This window comes from Microtus oregoni, unplaced genomic scaffold, assembly GCF_018167655.1.
Source record: "Microtus oregoni isolate MIOR12 unplaced genomic scaffold, Mior012 000150F_ref0000365, whole genome shotgun sequence".
In the NCBI taxonomy this organism is placed as follows: domain Eukaryota; kingdom Metazoa; phylum Chordata; class Mammalia; order Rodentia; family Cricetidae; genus Microtus; species Microtus oregoni.
The window spans coordinates 139,494-160,148 of record NW_024544800.1 but is presented as its reverse complement, the minus strand read 5'-3'; the positions used below and the strand labels follow the sequence as shown (position 1 = coordinate 160,148).

General features: G+C 41.2%; 2 protein-coding genes across 6 annotated transcripts in view; one reads left to right on the top strand and one right to left on the bottom strand.

The window, feature by feature from the left end:
- LOC121444948 (chromosome-associated kinesin KIF4) overlaps positions 1-17,438 on the bottom strand; it is a 106,239-nt gene extending 88,801 nt beyond the window's left edge. For all 4 annotated transcript variants that reach the window (XM_041646899.1, XM_041646903.1, XM_041646902.1 and 1 more), the window contains exons 1-7: positions 17,307-17,438; positions 16,880-17,201; positions 16,669-16,783; positions 6,383-6,573; positions 4,148-4,237; positions 1,414-1,580; positions 1,098-1,192 (exon numbers count right to left, since the gene is read on the bottom strand). In XM_041646899.1, the coding sequence (XP_041502833.1) occupies positions 1,098-1,192; positions 1,414-1,580; positions 4,148-4,237; positions 6,383-6,573; positions 16,669-16,783; positions 16,880-16,999 (778 nt within the window). In that variant the 5' untranslated portion in view covers positions 17,000-17,201; positions 17,307-17,438. The remainder of the gene's footprint in view (positions 1-1,097; positions 1,193-1,413; positions 1,581-4,147; positions 4,238-6,382; positions 6,574-16,668; positions 16,784-16,879; positions 17,202-17,306) is intronic.
- A 29-nt stretch (positions 17,439-17,467) lies between these two features.
- On the top strand, positions 17,468-20,655 carry LOC121444952 (PDZ domain-containing protein 11). Of its 2 annotated transcripts, none has more exons than XM_041646906.1 (7): positions 17,468-17,590; positions 18,079-18,178; positions 18,597-18,680; positions 18,865-18,921; positions 19,615-19,713; positions 19,939-19,999; positions 20,148-20,655. In XM_041646906.1, the coding sequence occupies exons 2-7, from the start codon at positions 18,092-18,094 to the stop codon at positions 20,180-20,182; spliced, it is 423 nt and encodes a 140-aa protein (XP_041502840.1). In that variant the 5' UTR covers positions 17,468-17,590; positions 18,079-18,091; the 3' UTR covers positions 20,183-20,655. The 2 variants fall into 2 exon arrangements, with proteins under 2 accessions (XP_041502840.1, XP_041502839.1); XM_041646905.1 differs by having other exon boundaries at positions 17,548-17,721.

Below are 20,655 nucleotides of genomic sequence, written 5' to 3'. Positions count from 1 at the left end.
TTACTTTCAGCACTCAGGAGGCAGAGGCAGATGGATCCTAGTCTATATATAGTGAATTCCACGTGAGCTGAAAATAGAGAGCAAGATTCTGTCTTAAAACAAAAACAAACTGTCTGTTTGAAAACTTATATAGAGAGACTTAGAAAAAAATATTTACAACAGCCATCATTGATAATTGATGAAAGGACAAAATGTGGTATATCCATACTGCTGAATACTATTCAGCAATAAAAAGAATGAGTACTGATTAATATGCTAATGTGCTTACCTTGCAAATCTTACACTAAGTTAAAGAAGTCAGTCACAAAGGTACTATATTTCATCTAAGGATAAATGGGAATGGAGGATGGGTCCCAACAAGTTGTGATGCTTTTCTTCAAGATGATAAAAGATTCTGAGATGAGGTTGTGGTGATGCCTGCACTGTTCTGTGGACATACTAAATCAACTGACATGCACAATTTTAAATATAGTATGTTGAATTATATCTCAATTATGTAAATCTCCCAAAGAAAACAACCCAGAACTAAACACCTGAAAAAAGAAAAGGAAGGTATGGGTATGAGACCTTTGAAATTACATTACAAAGGCTAAAATCCAAAGTGTGAATAAAGAAGAGTGTGTATAAAACTCATTCAGAAATGAAAGATGGATGCCGAAGAGATAGTTCACGTATATCACTGGGTTACTGTCATACTAGACGGTTTCCAATAGCATCAACTTTCACACTTCTCTAGTCAACAACTTGAACAAAGATGGAAACCATGTTGAGAAGGTTTACATACGGCAACATCTGTAAGGGACAGCAGATACTTGTAACAACAGAACTGGAATATTTTAATTATATGTGGGTGGAGATAAACCTAAAATTTACTGGAGCAGATGAAATCAAACCAAGGGAGAGGTTCAAATTTCATACCTGAATTTGTGAATCAGTACAAGGGTAAGAAATAATTTTTCACCATTTCTGAAAGTAATCTCAAATTTGAACTGTAGATATTATTTAGAAGGTAAACTGAAACAGTCCTTTCATAATACCAACAATACCAACAAAGGCATGCACATTTTTATCAAGAGCTATGACCTTAATTGTCTCACCCTCTTTCAGACGATCTCCTTCAGCCTTGGTTTTCTTCTGTCTCTCTGAGCCAGCAAGGTCTACAAGATGCAGCTTGGAACGAAAATTGCTGTTTCTGTGATGATAACAGGAAGACACAGTGAAAACAATACATGAGCTTGAAAGCAGCTGAGTTATCAAAGCTAATTGGCTATCTCTTATTTCTTTCAAGACAGTAAAAGTAGCTCCAGCGGTCATTAATGCTCATCATTATAACATCTAAATGTCAAATCAACGGAAAAAGCCACCTGACATTCAGCCTTCACAGCACATGACAACTGTGATGCTCTAACTTACTTGTCATTTTTCTTTCTTTGTTCTATGGAGATGGTAAAGATGGCATGAGATCGAGATGACTGGGAATTCATAGCCGTGGAGGCCACAGTCCTGGAGTTGTTACCCTGCTCTAGACAGTCAACAGTATCCGAGGCAACTAGCACAGTCTTCTCCGTGAGTCCCACAATCTAATTTCAAGAGGAAAAAAAGCTTCTTTGATTCATTCTTTTCATTCTTGAATAGACATAAAGGGATTAGAGAATGGAAAATGCCTTCCTGTTCCAGGAGAATATCATTATATGCAAGGCTGGAAAAATGAGAACTTTTAATAGGGAACTATATGATGACATCTGAGAAGCAAAGTCTCCAATCTTACCTATAAAGTTGAGAAAAGGGGTACTAGATATAGTGCTGGAGTTAGAGAAGGTCTCTAAATCTTGGAGGGTAAAAAGTCAACATTTGCTCCAAAAGAGATCAAGTACAACATAAATTGCAATGGCATTTCTCTTTGCTATTTTCTCCTCCACATGACTCTGTTCCTTCCTGTACCTTCAATCCATTTCATACTCCATTTTCTCCTAGAGAAAACAGCATGGCAGTTTTCACCGGCTTAGGAAGCCACAAACATCAAGTTTTAGGCATGGTCCTTAACTACCCGAGGGAACTTACACAAGTCAAACTCTCTTGGAGCTTTGGGGTAGGGCTGATAGGACTGTGTTATTATGAGGTTCCTGCTAGCCTTAGTATACTATGAGTGTATTCCTAAATAGCTATCTGTGACTCCAATTTCTTCTCCTTTATTTCTAGTTGCTGACTACTTATCCTTTGGAATCAGGACATTATAAACAAAATTCATCTTGCTTCCTTCCACCAATACCAATTCTCCTTACTATGTCTCATTTCTATTAACAGCTCCACCCTCATAGTTTCAAAACTTCAAATCACTGTCAGTTCCTCTTACTCCTTCATATCCCATGTATCACCAATTCAGATATTATCGGATAAAAGCTACTTCTTTTTAAAACCACATCCACACCAATATTACCTCATGTGCAAAACACAAGGCAATAATTTCCCCAATTGCATCTTCATCACCCTAGTCTTTCTCCCATTGAGTTTATTTTCATTTCCAGTCAGCCTTCCTAGAATGTCAGCATACTACTAACCCTTATTCTAGATGAGGTGGATACAAAGACACTTTGAAATTCTCTCTGAAGTTCCGGGAGCAACAAAGTTGGAGAGATACACACATAAGACTAAAAGCCCAGTGTAAGTAGCCAGGGCAGTGTTTCCTTCAGAAGCTTTACATAATTACGTACTGTTAGTGAGGGTTGGGGAAAAACTAAGTTGTCTAGGCTGGCTTCATAATCTTTTCCTAACACAGTTCTTTTCACTTCCCAGCCCAAGTTTCCTATCCTAGATAGGCCGGTCTAGGCTTATTTTACTTTCCTGCTATAGTTACTCCTTACCATAAAGTCTTTTTATGCAAGTTATTGTGTAAGGGTATGTGTACACACACAGCTGCTACAGCAATACATCTGCTGCCAAAGTACATGTGCAGAGGTCAGAAGACAACTTGTAGGAGTCAGTTCTCTACTTCCACCTTGTGGGCCCCAGGGCTCAAACAGTTACCAGGCTTGGTGGGAAGCATTGTTACCTGTTGGGCTATCTCCACAGACCTCCTGTTTGATTGTTTCTTAAATGCTATCTGGAAAATGTGTAAAAACTTATTCTTACACCAATTTGTGCCAGGAACACATTTTTTTTGAATCACATATCTTGCCTCACACAATGTCTGCCCTGTCTTCATGTGGGGCACATAAAAGATCTTAAGATATAGTCAAGATGTAGTTCAGCACCCACATTCTTCCTGGTGATATATTTTGCCCAGATTTCTTATCTTTGTATCCAAATTATCTTCCTGTATATTTCAAACTTACCAGGCCTGGTATATTTCAAGTGTGGCTTTAATACCTGGATAACAGGAAAAAAGACTGGCACCTAGTCTTTGCTACACCTTAAATAGTCACTCTCTGTTCTTTGTGACGAGCAAGAAAGAAAGTAGATAAGCTACAATTTCCCACACTTCTCCAAGCCTGTTCTACTCAATGTCATCCACTCGCAGCCTCTGATTCTTCTAGTTCTGAATACTCAAGCACTGCACCTAGACCATGTGATCAAAGTTCTCAGATAAGTGATCATTTCCTTATGGGGCTATATACTCTAAATTGCTGTATTTCGTTTTCTACTTTTTAAAATCATTCCAGAGCCCAGTATAGTGTCTGGTGGTGATGTCCAGTAGAATTTTCTATGATCATGGCCATCTTACATATCTGTGCTCAACAACAAAGTAGTCAGAAGCAGCACAGAAAAGTGACCCCTGGATATATGGTTAGTGTACCTAAGGAACAGATTGTTCAATTTTAATTAATTACAAGTTAAATACCTTCTTGTAGCAAGTGGCTGCCATACTAAAGGGCTTAGTCTCAGAACGCTGTAAACAATGTTTAATTGCTTCTACGTCCTTCAAGAAGAAAGTGATGATGCTGGATACAAATCTTCCTTTAATTTCTTCTCACAAGAGCACTCCTCTAGCAATTCTAGCTTATATAAATGAATTAGGGCCAAACAAAACCTGAAAGACTAAGATGTTGGCAATCACTAAAAAACCAGTGGCAAAAAAGGGATGTGACCTTTATTACTCACCAACATTTGTAATAACATCACAAAAAGAAAGGAAAAAAGTAAAACACACCTTTATGCCTTCTTTTGGATCCTCCCGGATATTTATTTGAGTTTTCTCACGAGATGGACATAAAAGGTCCAAAATTTCTTCATTGTAAATCTGATATTGTTGAAAGAAAGTGGTAAAATATGTTAACAGTGGCCACCTCTGTAGGTTTCACAATCATAAGTAATTTTTAAGGATAATATATATATATATATATATATATATATTAAAGAAATATATGTTTTTACACATGATAGATAGCTAAATAGAAAGAAAGGAAGGGAGGGAGGGAGGAAGGAAGGAAGGAAGGTAGGAAGAAATTTTAAAGCCTTTAATGGCTGTGGGTATAGGTCTGTAGTAGAGCTTTTCCCTTGCCTACCATGCACAAGGCTCTAACACTGCAAACAACAGATACAAAGGAAAAACAAAGTAGAGGAGAGAGAGAGGAGAGGAGAGGAAAGAATAGAGACAAGAGGGGTGAAGATAGGAGAAGACTGGAGGGGAGGAAAACAGAAGAGGGGAAAAGGAAAGTAGGAGAAAAGGAAAGGGAGAAGAGAAGGAGACGGAAGAGGGGAGGGGGAAAAGAAGGAAGGGATTAGGGCAGAGGAAAAGATAAAGGGGAGAAAGAAGGGCTTTATATGTATTAACTTCATATTAAATTCATATATTGTAACACAATTAATACCGCTTTTAAGATAAAGTCTCTTGGAAATAACAGGCACAGGAAAACTTAGTTATATGGGTGTTCAAATTCAGTTCTATTACAAAAAAGATTGATTTGTATTTTAATTATGTGTATGTCTGTATGTATGTTGGCATGAGCCTGTGGAGGTCAGGAGCATCTATCTGATCCCCTAGAGCTGGAGGAACTGAACCCAGGGTACTCTCCAAGAACAGCATGTGTTTTTAACCACTGAGACATCTCTCCAGCTCCCAAATTCAGTTCCTTACTGCTACCACAACAGCATCACTTTACCAGTTAAAATGTGAACAATGGTTGTTTATGATGCGGAAGGGTGGAAGTTGGGAGCAAGGGAAGAGCTGAAACTAATGCTTCAATAAAACAGTAAAACTTAAGTACTTAAGAGAATGTTTCATACATGATAAGCTCTACACCTCTTTACTATTATTGCTGATGTCATTTTTAACACGCTAGTTTCTCAAATCATTTCTATATTCAATTACCTTGACCAAGGCTGAGTCAATCAAAACTCAAGAAGGCAAAGCTAGATGGGGTTGGAGAAATGGCTCAGTGGTTAAGAGTGTACTGCTTTTGTAGGAGGACCCACGTTTAGTCCCTAGCACCCACGTTAAGCAGCTCACAACTTCCTGTAATTCCAGCTCTGGGGTATCCTTTGTCTCTGACCTTGTCGGGAACCTGCACTCACAGGTGCACATACCCACATACACACACACACACACACACACACACACACAAATAAAACAAACCTTTAGAAAATAAGACGTAATTGTAATCATCTGTAACCTCCTAATTTTATCTCTTATACTCTGTTAATATATAACAACTCGACATCAGGATGAACTATTTACATACAATTTACAATTAACATGCATAAATTTTGCAAGTTTAATTCTTATTCCTCAAAGCTATCACTGCATCACTGCAGTAGAACCAATAAACTAGCTTCTAAGAATCCAAATTCTCTAAATACGCCTTATGCCTTTGGGTATCATGAGGTTAAATACAATTGGCCAATCAATTTTATACTGATATACACGACAATTCAGGTTCCTTTAAGGACAGGGTCTTTAAAATCTATCTGAGTACGCAGATCAGGGTCTGGCACATAGTAGATGCTCAATAAGTATCTGTTGAGTAAATATATATTTTATCACCACTTACAAAGCATGATATTTTGCCTGATTTTTACTAACATTCTTCATGAAGCAGCAGCATTATAACTCAAGCCTCAGGAGTAAAGTGAAATGGAGCACTTTTCTGCATACTCCACAGGGAATCAGTGATATAAGCCAAACTAAAATTAAAGAATTTCTATATATTTTTGTATGGAAGTGCCAACTCTTATAACAATCAGATTAAACAGATTAATTCTAATTAAGAACTGGGTTGGATCCAGATCCAACTGAGAAAGTAAGTTTTTGCTATCAATTTATTAAAATGCAATTTACTAAAAATTCAATTTACTAATTTGAGACATGCCAGGAAAAATCTCATTTCGATGTATTTTTCTACTCAAAGATAATCTTGAATTCAGAATAACAAGATAAATCACTTACCTCCAAGTAAGACACTTTCAGAGTAAATTCAAAGTCACTCTTTTTATTAATTTCTTGGAAGAGAAGCTGTATTACCCTGGGAATGACCCCGATAGTTGATTCATGTTCTTGCTCTGCAGTGTATGCACCTCCCATTGAATAGGTTTTTCCAGAACCAGTCTGCCCATAGGCCAGGACAGTTGCATTGTATCCTGGGAAAATAGAAGCCACATGGATAGCAGTGGCTTTCTTAAGACAGATTCCTTTAATAGCAGCTACAAAGAAGAGTTCTGTGGGTTCTATAATTTTATATTACTCAAGAAAAGTAAAGAAAATTACTGGTCTCAAACTGCACCACCTTTTGAAAGTCCTTAAAAGCCAAATACAGATGTGGGGACTGAAGAGATGGATCAGAGGTTAAGAGTACTCAAAGGCCCTGAGTTCAATTCCCAGCCACCATAGGGTGTCTCACAACCATCCATAATGAGATCTGGTGCCCTCTTCTGGTGTGTAGGTATGCAGGCAGAACACTGTATACATAATAATAAACCTTTAAAAAAAAAACCACAGATGTGACTAAGATAATAAAGGTAGCCAAGTCATGGTAAAAGCCTTTCAAAGATTTATTCTTGAGGATTTATACTCCCTATTTCGAACAATTCTAAATTATGAAAGGTAAAAAGTAAATAGAAGTCTCAGCAGCTGTGTATGAAAGCACATTCTTGTATCCCAGAGTTCAGGCGGCTGTGACAGGATTAAAAGTTGGGACTGGGGCTGGAGAGATGATCAGTGGTTAAGAGAGTGGCTGCTCTTCCAAAGGACCCAGCTTTGATTACCAGCCCCCACATGATAGCTATAACTGTCTGCAACTCCAGTTCCAGGGAACCTGATGCCTTCATCTGGCTTCTGTGAACAGCAGCCGAACATGTGGTGCACAGACATACAAGAAGTCAAAACAGCCATGCACATAAAATAAAAAGAAATAAATCTTTAAAAAAAGAGAAAGAGATGGGATAGGGAGAGAATTTGAAAAGCAGTAACTTTTTTTTTTAAACAACTGATGAAAAATCTCTCTCTGAACTATCTGAACATACACAGACCATATTGTCAGGATCCATGCAGAAATAGCATTTAAGTATGATTAAATGTCATATTTATTCTTTGCTTTTATAGACTATTAATAAGGAATAATCCATTCGTAGATGCTCATGAGCCAGGCCTGGTAGAGCTTTTCTGTTAATGCCAGCACTTTGGAGAGTTCATGGCCAAGCTGGGTATGATAGAACACATTTTTAATCCCAGTATGCTGGAGACAGAGGCAGGAGGATCTCTGAGTTTGAGGCTATCCAGATCTACACAGTGATAGTGAATTGTAGGCCAGTCAGTGTAAAACAAAGAGACCTTGTTTCAAAAAAAGAAAAAAAAATTAGGATCAGATTGAGTTACACAGGAATACTTTTGTCTCTAAAACAAGGCAGAAATGTTTTTTTTTTTTAAAAAGTCCATGATATAATGAGCTGAAAAAAGAGGCTTAAATAGCAGGTTAAAAGTAATTTAAGTGAAGCTGGGTGGTAGTGGCACACGTCTTTAATCCCAGCACTCAGGAGGCAGAGGCAGGAGGATCTCTGTGAGTTCGAGGTCAGCCTGGTCTACAAGAGCTAGTTCCAGGATAGGAACCAAAAGCTACGGAGAAACCCTGTCTCAAAAATCAAAAAAACAAAACAAAACAGTAATTTAAGTGTAAATAAAAATACAGGAAAAGATCAAAAGGCTATAAATTCACATTGTTATGATTATCTGTGACTAATAGGATGGTAAACAACTTTTAAATTATTAAATGGGACGCACCGTGGAATAGTGTGTGTATTTCCTATTGCCTATATAATCTGCATCGTTTGCAGACAGATAAGATATATACCTGTTTGAGCTTAAAGTATTATTTTCTACATCTATTTTTATTTCCTGCCTTGCCAGAAAATACGGAATACTACTTGTACATTTCCTTTTATACCATAAATTTTGAGTTTTGACTGAAATTGGAAGCAGATAATTCCAGCTATAACTACAGCAATATTTTTTAAAAGAAAACAATTAGATAACCGATGAGTTATTCACACATTAAATTATTTTAACTCACTAATTTAGTATAATAATTTAGTATAATAGCTAAAGAAACTATAAATTCAAATTTACTTCAACATCTAATAGATACCCCAAAAAGCCATCCCTTATGAGAGGATTAGACACAGTCTAAAGGCAACTCTGTTAAAACAACCATTATATTTTTGTCAAAGCTGTCAATTACTTTTTACCCAGATAATTTTGGAGCCTAAAAAGAAAAATCTTGGGGCTGGAGAGTTGGCTCAGCAGTTGCAAGTACTGGCTGCTCTTCTTTCTAGAGGGCCCGGGTTTGATTCCCAGCACACACATGGTGGCTTACAACTATCAGAAACTCCAGTCTCAGGAAATCCAATGTCCTCTTCTGGCCTCTCCAGACACTGCAAGTTATGTGGTATACAAACATACATCCAGGCAAAAAAGTCCATACATAAAGCAAGCAAACAAACCCACAAACCCCACAACTTTTTAAAACCTAAAAATAGAAAATGAAAAAAATCTTTAAATTTTGAAAAAAAAAGTAGGCCAATTTAAGTGATAACTCTGAAGTTTTTTAAAAAATTTTCTGGTGTGGTAGTTCAACACCTTGAATCTCAGCACTTGAAAGGCAAAAGCAGGCAGATTTCTGTGGATTTTTAAGACAGCCTGGTCTATACAACAAGTTCTAGGCAAGCTAGACCCTGTCAGAAGAGGAGAGGAGAGGAAGGGGAGGGAATTTCTACTCTAAGCTCTTAACCTGTAATCGGAAGTTTCTAATATATTGCTGCTATAATCTGATGACTGTCGGGCAGGATATAATATTCTATAACTTTCTACAATATCACAAATGCAGATAAGCAACAACATCTTGGGAAACCAAGTTTTAGTACTGTGTCAAAAATACTCAGGACTCTGGTACCAGGAGTCCAAAGTATAAGGGGATACTATTGAGCTGAATATAAAAAGACAAGATTTGTTCTTGCCATTAAGGATGGTGTTAAACAAACACATGTATATCTGTATTCATATATTCATTTGTATTTTAATAAATAAAGCTTCCCTGAAGATCGAATGCAAAACAGTCACACGAGTCAGCCATATAGGTCAGGCAGTGGTTGCACACACCTTTAATCCCAGCAGCCACACTAGTTAGCCATAGAGGCCAGGAGGTGGTGGTGCATGCCTTTAATCCCAGCACTACAGAGGAATATAAGGCTGGATGAGACAAGAACTCACTCTCCTTCAGTCTGAAGATTTTATAGAGGTAAGAGCTCTCTAGTGGCTTGGCTGCTTTGCTTTTCTGATCTTCAAGTTGAACCCCAATATCTGTCTCTGGGTTTTTATTATTTGTGCTACATATCTGAATCACTTTATATTTGCCATTGTCTTCAAATAATAGTTTAATCCTCATACTTCCCAGGGTAAGAATACAAAAGAAGGGGCTGAAGGAATGGCTCTGTGGTTAAGAGAATGCACCATTCTTCCAGATGAGCTGAGTTCAACTCCAAGCACTCATTTCAGGTGGCTCACAAGCAGCGCCAGAGGAATCTTGACACTTGTGGCCTCTACGGACACCTGGACTCATGTGCACAAACTTACACATGGTGGCGCACGCCTTTAATCCCAGCACTCCGGAGGCAGAGGCAGGTGGATCTCTGTGAGTTCGAGACCAGCCTGGTCTACAGAGCTAGTTCCAGGACAGGTTCGAAAGCCACAGAGAAACCCTGTCTCAAAAAACCAAAAAAAAAAAAAAAAAAAAAAAAACAAAAAAACCAAACAAACAAACAAACTCATACACCAAGAGAAAGGCAGGCAGGCAACAGGCAGAAGAGACAGACACACACACACAATTTAAAATAATAAAAAATAGATAAATAAAAAGTACAACTACTGTACTTTTACTAAACTATGGAAGTGCATTTGTGGAAAATGACCAGATAGTGAAGAGTCTAAAAAAATATTTAGAAATGACCAAAGCAAACGGGTGGTAGCTGGGCATGGTGACTCAGGCCCGTAAGCCTGACGTATAGGAGAATTAGGAGCTCTTATGTGACCTGATCTGTTGGGAGGGCTGGCAGTGGGATCAGGATGTATCCTGGGTGCATGAACAGGCTTTTTGGAGCCTATTCCCTATGGAGGGATATCTTGCTCAGCTTTGATACGGGGGGGGGGGGGGGGGGGGGGGCTTGATCCTGCCTCAACTTGGTATGCCAGACTTTGTTGACTCCCCAAGAGAGGCCTTACCTACTCCAAGGAGTGAATGGGGGATAGGATGGGGAAAGGTGGGAGGAGAAAGGGACAGTGGGGGAACTGAGGCTGGTATGTAAAATTAGGAGCTAACAGCTAGTCTCTACTGCATTACAGAATGAATTCAAAGCCAGCATGCACTCGATGAGACTCTGTTTCAAAACAAATAGCAGAATATATGTGATATGAAGGGGAAAAGAGGAAAATAAGGGTGGGGCTTTAATTACAAAGGAGCCAGAGAGGACAATACGGGAGAGGGAGGATAGAGGGACAAATAACACTAAGGATGTTTGAAAATGCCATAAGAAATCATACTATTTTTATTAATTACAAATAGTACATATAAGTATATGTATATGCATATATAGTTTAAATAAACTTATACCATTTGGATTGGCAATGCTCCCCTTCAAGAGTCATAGATTATCTAACAAAACCCTAGTACTAGACATGAGAAACCTTTCAAGTTGTTGGTCAGAGGAGACAAAAAACTCCCAGTACAATACAGGCTACTGTTATTACATTCCAGAGGCTGAAGGGTTAAATCCCTATTACTGAAGACACCATGAACTTTGGACACTGGACTTGGAGGATCTACAATGGATCTGACCTGAACGGGAACTAGCTTTCATAGCATAGGAAGGTGCTATGCAAACTGCCGAGCAAGTGAAACAACCAATAGTCCTACCTAGCTGTGAAGCTTATGAACCACAACGGCCAGCATTAACCTGATATCCCTAAAGGTCAATAAGTGACACTCATATCTTGGTGCTAAGGCCCCCTCAACAGGAAGGAAATCATGCCTGATACTTGAAACCTAGCCAACTACCCAGGGCTAGTGAGGCATGGATCTTGTAGAACCTACTAAACAAGTATAATTTCAAATTGCATTCTAAATACTTATCCTTCTACCCACAGATAAGAGAGGCCCTCACACTTTGGAGAAGCTTCTCTTTGCAAAAGATAGAGACCATTACAAGAAACTATAACTGTTCAAAATACAGAGACACCTCATCATGGGGTGCTCAGCCCCAGTGGGTACATACACAACACAAATCCTCCACCTAAGATCAGGGAACATGGCAGACAAGGGTGCAGAAAGATTCTAAAAGCCAGAGGAGCAGTAACTCTGCTGTGAGATTGTGTCACCTAGGAAAGGCAGAAAGGCTTCTCCTACAATATGTCAACAGTATAGGTGCCTAAACAAGACCCGAAGAAAGACAATACCAACAGGCATGCTAACACGGAAGGGAGAAAACTCATAGGGCCCCACTCCTACACAGAGAACTACAGTCAATTAACGACTGCTGAGAGATGAATAAGTCTTTCCCAGGGACGATCCCCTTAATTGGTTATCCATACCAAGTGGTCAGTCCTGAAATCATATATAAAGCAACACTATAGACTCAGCAGGTTCTATTTACATATTATGCACTAGAGAGACAGAGACAGAGACAGAGAGAGAGAGAGAGAGAGAGATAACAATTAAAAAGGGACCATGCACTTAAAGAGAAAAGGAAGGGGGAATAATTTAATTATTGAAAAATAAATAGGATGAGGAAGAGAGTGGAGGGAAGAAAGTTAATTAGATGAGAATCAAACAAAATCATGTAAAAGAGAAGAGTAATTAGAAGAGAATTAGAAACATAATGGTTTTCCAAAGATGCAAAAAAGGAAGAAAAAATTAACCTTACAGTGGGAAAATTTGGCAGATTAATACCTTGGCCAGAATATCAAAATGAATACCAGCAAAAATAGGGCAAATAAAAACCATGTACTGCCTAATAGGAATCAATGGGAATACAGAAGCACACCTGTGGTGTTTATTGCTAAAAACCATACAGCTCAAATTTTATCATGTCAGATAAAAGCAAACAGACATACAAATAAGTGCTCTGTAATCTTAAGTATCAAAACAATGAAAGTAAACAAAGATTCAAGAACTACTTTATACCTGAGGACTAAAGAACATGATTTTTGAACTAAATCCTTTTGCTATTAAAGGGTATTGCTGAAACTGACAAAATTTGAATAGTTCTAGGGATTAGATGGTAGCAATGTAATAATGCAACTTCTGTATGACAGCTTTGCCATGTAATTTTGACTCTTAGAGGAAATACATGATCAAGTATTCAGCGGTCATTAGATCAACAACTTATCACAATTGATTCCAGAAAAAAAGACGGCTTCTTTAAGCCCTGGGTTCGCTTCCCAGCACAGAATAAAGCAAACCAGGGATGGAGGTACACATCTGGAATCCTGACACTTAGGTCACAGGGAGACTGAAAAGTTCAAGGTCATTCCTGCTTATTTAGTGAGTTCCAGGAAAGCCTGCACTGCCTGAGACCTCAAAGAAAAAAAAAACAGGTTGGCAAGATGGCCTGGTGAGTAACAGCATTTACTCCTGAGCCTGACAACTGGCATCTGGGCCCTAGAACCCAAATAGTGGAAGAACTAACTCCTGCAAGTTGTTCTATCACCTTCACATGTTCATTGTGACACATTAATACAATTCACATTAAATAAATGTTAAAAAAAAAGTAAATGAATGAATAAAGGCTGGGTCTGGGGAGATGTCCCAGTGGGCAAATTGCTTGCTGTGCAGCCTGAGAACCTGAGTTGAGATCTCTAGCAAGCTACATAAAAACTGGACATGTTAGCATGTAGCTGTGTAAAGCCAGCACTAGGAGGGCAGACACAGGTGGATCCTGGGGACCTGCTGGCCATTCATTCTAGCTGAAATGGTTTGGAGAGAGACCCTGTCTCAAAAAAGAAGATGGAGAGCAATAGAAGAAAACACCTGTTAACCTCTACATGCAATAAGACATGCATGAGCAAGGACATCTGTACACACATGTGCATATACTTCGATATTTAATATACCCTGAGACACGATATCATTTAAGTTTTGCTATGTGTACTCATGCAGGTACACATAGAGTTAAAAAATTTAACCCCAGCACTCAGGGAGGCTTAGACAGGCAGATCTCTGAGTTCAAGGCCAACCTGGTGCTGGGATTAAACTGTGAGCTGCTTGATATGAGTGTGGGGAACCAAACCTGGGTTGTCTACAAGAGCAGTAATTGCATCCTTTTTCTTTTTGGTTTTTCAAGACAGGGTTTCTCTGTAGCTTTGGAGTCTGTTTTGGAACTAGCTCTTGTAGACCAGGCTGGCCTCGAACCTACAGATATCTGCTTACCTCTGCCTCCAGAGTGCTGAGATTTAAGGTGTGTGCTACTACTGCCCAGCTAGTAATTGCATTCCTAACCACTGAGCCATGAGTCCAGTTCCCATGGTATTATATTTAAAGGATGAAAATACATTTGACTAGCTGTTGCTTAGAAGGCTTGAGCGTATCTAGAATGATGAACTAAGATCACTGGGTAGAAACTAATGGGAGATAAATTTCTTTTCAGTATTGAGATCTTTGTTGCATAAATAACGTTGTGTAAAAGCTGATAAGTTCAACAGATGGATTTCAATATCTGGAGGAACACATGGGTAGGAAAGGACCATTTCCTGTAAGCTGTCCTCTGACCCCCCTCTCCCACACTGTGACACACACTCACACAAAGTAACTGTAAAAAAACTGAGTTGTCCAAAAGAAAGCAGCCATCGAGTGGGCTACTTAATGACAGTATGACTTCTCTGTCAAAGAAAAACTTTAAACAGACATTGGAGGTGTGTTGTAGTGGTGCGTGTATATAACCCCAACACTTTAGGGGTAAAGACATAAGGATCAGGAGTTAAGGGTCAGCTTCTGCTACATAACTATCTAAAGGTCAGCCTGGGATAAATGAGACCCTGCCACAAACAAGACACTGTAAGTTCATCTAATTGCTATAGCAAGGCAGGAAATCCAAGCAGATAAAGAGGAGGAAAGAAGGTGGAGTCAGGCTGACACCACGTAGCCACCCAAGAAGCAAGGGGTGACAAACTAAGAGCCTCGTGGTAAAATATAAAATACAAATGGGTTAGTTTAAGGTATAAGAGTTAGATAAGAAGCCTGAGCTAATAGGCCAAATGGTGTTGTAATTAATACAGTTTCTGTATGATTATTTGGGTCTAGGCAGCCGAGATGCAATGTATTTTATAATTGAAAAGACTAATATGATACAGTTCTAATTTTTAAATGAACAGCTGGTGAGGTCTGCACAAAGTCCCAGCATGGATACTCATGAAGTCCTGCACTTAGCTGAGGAATTACCAGCAACTGATAGGAGCTCAATGGAGGAGGAACAATCATTTTTCTTCAGGGATGTGACCTGCAGAAGCTACCCATGCTCTATAAGATGCATCTACATACTGGCAACACTAAACATTCTCTGTGTTCAAGAAAAAAAAGAGAGAGAATATGTGCTGGAAATAGGGGACGGACTGGAGGGGAGGAGATGGGAGAAGAACTGATAAAGCTGATATGCTTGTATGAAATTCTCAACTAATTAAAAAATTGAAAGGAACTCAGGACCGCGAGGAGTGCACCCACACACTGAGACAATGGGGATGTTCTATCGGGAACTCACCAAGGCCAGCTGGCCTGGGTCTGAAAAAGCCTGGGATAAAACCGGACTCTCTGAACATAGCGGACAATGAGGACTGCTGAGAAGTCAAGAACCATAGCACTGGGGTTTTGATCCTACTGCGCGTACTGGCTTTGTGGGAGCCTAGGCAGTTTGGATGCTCACCTTACTAGACCTGGATGGAGGTGGGTGGTCCTTGGACTTCCCACAGGGCAGGGAACCCTGATTGCTCTTTGGGCTGACGAGGGAGGGGGACTTGATTGGGGGAGGGGGAGGGAAATGGGAGGCGGTGGCAGGGAAGAGACAGAAATCTTTAATAAATAAATAAATTAAAAAAAATAAAAAAATTGAATAACCACTGTACTAAAACAATTAGACATCTCTCAGGTTCTACTTCTCTTTGGAATCTTGCTAATAAAGTCTTTGCTTCTGCAAGAAACTGGCCACGATATTCAGGGGCTTAAAAAAAAAAACTATCTAAAAAATTCTACTCATCATTCAATACCTACCTCAAAAGTTCTCTATGCTTGGACCTTCACCTAAACTCCCCGAAAAGGAGCTAGTGGCAGCCTTCGACTTGTCATAGGTACTTCGTAGGAAAGCAGCAAAACGTCTATAGTAGGCTTCACTGTGTGTGTTCCCACAATGCTACACATTAAACGGGGTCTCGCTATGTAGCCCTGGCTGGTCCTGAACCCAGTATGTGTAGACCAAACGGGCTGGCCTTGATATTTACAGAGATCCACTTTCCTCTGCCTACCCCTGAGTGCTAGGATTAAATGCATGCACCATCACATCCATTTCTGGCTATATTATAAACCAGATTGGGCTATAACAAACTCGGGGTGGGGGGGAGAGAAAAGAAAAAGAAAAATCACGAAAACCATTTTAAATAGGTGCAAAACTTTAGGTTTTTTTTCTATGTATTCAAACTCACTTATGTAGTCATCTACCTGTTCTCTGACCTTTCTGGACTTTGAACTCCTTTAGAGCCCAGAGGCTATATTATCTGAATACTGAGGCTTTTCACTCCAGCAGGTTGGCATACCATCAGAACCAACAAATTTATATTGTTTTGTGTGTCTGTGAGACAGAGTTTGTTTTTTGGTGTGTGTGTGTGTGTAGCCCAGATAGGCTGGAACTCAGAGATCTGCTTGCCTTTGCTTCTCAAACACTGAGATTAAAGGCATGCGCCACTATACTCCGAGGGCTGAGCTGGCCCTCTAGTGATCCCACAACAACAAAAAAACATGCCTAGGTCAAAGATAAACAGCATGGTCTAAAACTGGCTTCAAAGGTAAAAAGACAAAGATTTTCACAAATTTTACTAGGCTGTGAGCTTTTTTTTTTAAAGGAAGGAGCCTGCTTCAGCCGTTCCTATCTGTAGTGCCTATATAACCACACAATACATGCTCAAAAAAACAGTGAATTAAACAGCCTCACCTTTAAATATGCCTTTTATGAGTGGAGCTACTGCTGTATTAAAGACCTCTTCCTGCTCAGTAGAGGGGTCAAACACAAAATCGTAGGTAAACGATTTATCATTACCAACCACCACCTGCAAAAGGCAAAAGATAGGCATTGGGGGTGGTGAGAACTAAAACCCAGACCACGCCCCCAGCTGCCTTTCAGCTCCAGCTAAACTCTTACCCACCTGAGGCTCTCCGGGTACGAAGGACAGGCACGTCTGGCAGCCCTCACTGATCTCTTTGGAGACCAGGGGGCGACAACGCAGTGCCACCCTCACAGGAATTCCCTTCACCTCTTCTTTCATGGTAGCAGCTCAGCAGGCGTCCACGCGGAGTGAAGGCGGCTCTCCGAGGGGGCACCGGAAGCTGGCAGGAGTGGGAAGGCCCTGAGGCCGTAGGGGCTCTGGGAACTCGGCAGGGCAGCCTCCCTCCCAGCGAGATCACAGCCCTCCCGTCACTCACACTCGGCCACAGCCTAAAGGTCGGTCAGTCTCAGCACTGCGGTGTCTGAAATAAAAAGGAAAAAAACCCTCCAGCGCAGCCGGCGACCTCGCCAAACCCCTAACGTACTAGAAAGGGCAGCGTCTGAGCTACCGCGGCCCGGTAACTCACCAAACTAAACGTCCCTTTCCCGGATCTTCCCTGGCGCCCTGTTCCAACTGGAGCTGTAACCGCCAAGTTTCAAATTGAGCCTGGAGGCGCCAGCCAATCGCAGCGCAGACAGCCGGGCCGGGAACCTGCGCGTGAGCACGCACAACGTGACGCCGGCGAGGGCTTGGGAACCGGCTGGCTGCAAGCGAGCTCCGCCCACGCTCGCTGGTAGCCAGCATCCGCTTCCGGTTCCCGGGCCGAATTGGCCGCGAGCCAGGGCGCCGCGGAGGGAGGCCTGTTTGCCGGTGAGGTGGTGCTGCGATAAGTGGTCGTGAGCGCGGGCTTCGGGCGGGAGGCAGGACCTGGATCTGGAAAGGAGCCGGTGCCTACGGAGTCCATCTGTGGACGGCGCGTTTACTAAGCACCTCTAGAGAAGGTGGGGCGGCGCCTGGCCCCAAGCCCTATGGGAGAGAGTTGGCACTCCCTTGCTGTTTTAAAGTAGATCTTTGTAGCTGCGTTCTAATTTCCCCTTCTCTGGGTTGAAGGCGACGACACCGATATTTCTAGAACTGTGAGAAATAAGAACATGCCATTCGAGTGCTTAACAAGGTGCTAGGCATTTAGATATTTAGAAAAGTTGATAAGGTTTTTTTTTTTTTGCCCCCTTGTCCCCTCCCAATCTCAACACGTCCATGCTGCTAGGCCCATAAATGGATGGCCTTAGGGTGGAACGCTTTCTGAAACAGAGAGCTTAGTCCTTTGAAAATCATTTTGTTTGATTTCTCCTTTTCAGGGCTTTGCCTGAAATGGATACCCGGATCCCTTATGATGATTACCCAGTGGTTTTCCTGCCTTCCTATGAGAATCCCCCAGCATGGATTCCTCCTCATGAGGTGGGAACCATCCTCGTCCCTGAATAGGGGATACCTACCTCCAAGTATGAGATCTATGAAAGATAACGTAGCAAGATCGTGCAGCTGAATGGAGAGTGAATCAAGGGGTGAATTTCAAATGGGGACCCATAGGAGACTTCTTGTAGTATCATCCATCTTTCCAGGACCTTTCACGCCAGTGAATGCCGAAAACTAGGAATCATAGTTTCCATTCTGTCAATAAAATAGTGATCTTTGGGGCTGCTAGCGGGTCCTGAGGCTGAACATCTCATTTAGACTGTGGTATCTGTTTCGTAGAAACTGAGTCTGTGACTTTCTCACTTCCTAGCCCTAAGTTAGCTGGTTTATTGATGTTCTAGAAGAAGGTAGGTGTAGTTAAGATTGGCAGTAAGATTTCTGAGGTTGCTGTGTCTTGCAGAGAGTGTACCACCCAGACTACAACAATGAATTGACCCAGTTTCTGCCACGAATCGTCACACTGAAGAAGCCCCCTGGTGCACAGGTAAACTTATAGAAGCTGCTAATCTCACCTACATTTGGCCATGCCAGAGGTTGGACTTGGTTGGGGCTTGGATGTGAATTGGGAAGTAGGTGGCCAGAAAAGCTGGTGCTTCCGTAGTTTCTCGTTTTCTTCTGAGTACACTGATGTTCCTACGTATTCTTGTGTCTGTGATCTTGTCTTACAGCTGGGATTTAACATCCGAGGAGGAAAGGCCTCACAGCTAGGCATCTTCATCTCCAAGGTCTGTGCATGAATGTGTGTGTGGCAGGCTGTATGGCTAGCTACTTCCTTTTAACAAAGGGAATTTATTAAAATACACTGGTGCCCCAATAGCTGGAGAATGGATGACTGGTGGAGTCATAGAATGGGCATAACAGGAACTCACCCTTTCCTTCTCAAAATTGCATTTGGGTCAGGTGTGGTCAGTAATCTGAGGACTCCAGAGGCAGAAGCGGGAAGGTCAGGAGTAGGCAATAAGAATCTATAAAGCAGGCTAGGTGGTGGTGGTGCACACCTTTAATCCAAGCACTCTGGAAGCAGAGGCAGGTGGATCTCTGAGTTTAAGAACAGCTGGGACCAAACAACAAAAAAAAGAATCTATAAAGGCAACTGTATGCCTTTTATCCCAGCACTCGGGAGGCAGAGGAGGTGAATCTCTGAGTTCAAGGCTGCCTGGTGTATAGATCAAGTTCCAGCACTACACAGAGAAACCCTGTCTCAAAAAAGAACCATATATATATATATATATATATATATATATATATATATATATATATAAAGCCAAAAACAAATTGAGAAGCAGATTTCATTTGGCAGCCGGCTGATTTCCCAGTAGTGCCACAGAAAATGGCACACTTGAGCAACCCTGAATTTCCCCTGCCATCTCCCTGGAATTACTCCATCTCAGTTACGTGTATTATCCCTTTACTAACAGGTCATTCCAGACTCTGATGCACATCGAGCCGGACTTCAAGAAGGGGACCAAGTTCTAGCTGTGAATGATGTGGATTTCCAGGATATTGAGCACAGCAAAGTAAGCATAGCACATGGGCTATAGTCGTATAAGAAGCCATCTCAGGTAGGACAGGCCGGACGGGATTAGCCTTATCTGTAAGAAAGCATCTCTTCAAGGGAAATGCACCAGAAGAGAGCAACTCTCGGTGACCTAGATGTTTGAAGTGGCAGATTACATTCCTTTGGTATGTTTCTGTCCTGGGTAACCTCTCATCATTTGTACAAGCTGCTGTGTTCCTTCCAGGCTGTTGAAATCCTGAAGACAGCCCGAGAAATCAGCATGCGCGTGCGCTTCTTTCCTTACAGTAAGACAACTTTTTTTTTCCTTACATGGCAGGGCTCTAGGTACATAGAACTCTTTTTAATATGGAGAACAGCAAACCCTGGAAGTTGGGAATAGGGAAATTGGGAGCTCAGCCCGAAAATAATGTGGTGTGTTCTTTCTTACCCCAGATTATCATCGCCAAAAAGAGAGGACTGTGCACTAGAGGCTTGCAGCCCATAGCCCTCCATGTGGAATCTGCCCGAGCAGGCTGGCTAGCCCTCTGAGACGCAGTCAGGAAATTCTACTCTCAGCGCCTTCCTGACTTTGCGGGTGGGGAGGATGGGGAGCAGCTTACCAGCTGCGTTCTATATCAACTGTACTGTCCTTGGAGTTCCCCTAGTTTCCTGGGTGAGTTTCATTCTGGAAAAGGAGAGAGCTGGTGATGTTTGTAGCCTGTGTGGAAAGCCAGCTGGAAAGCAACTGGCATTTATCAGGTACCACAGATGGGTCATTTAGCATTTTATTTGTAGAAATCAGAAAGAGAATCTGGGGACCTTCCATCTGATTTGCCTAGCCATGCCACCTAGTCCTTGTACATATACTTTGGAGTCCCATACACTTGGGAGACTCTGAAGAGACACTGGTTTTGCCCCTTCCTCCTCATCCCCCTAAAGTAAAAACACAGTACCAAACAAA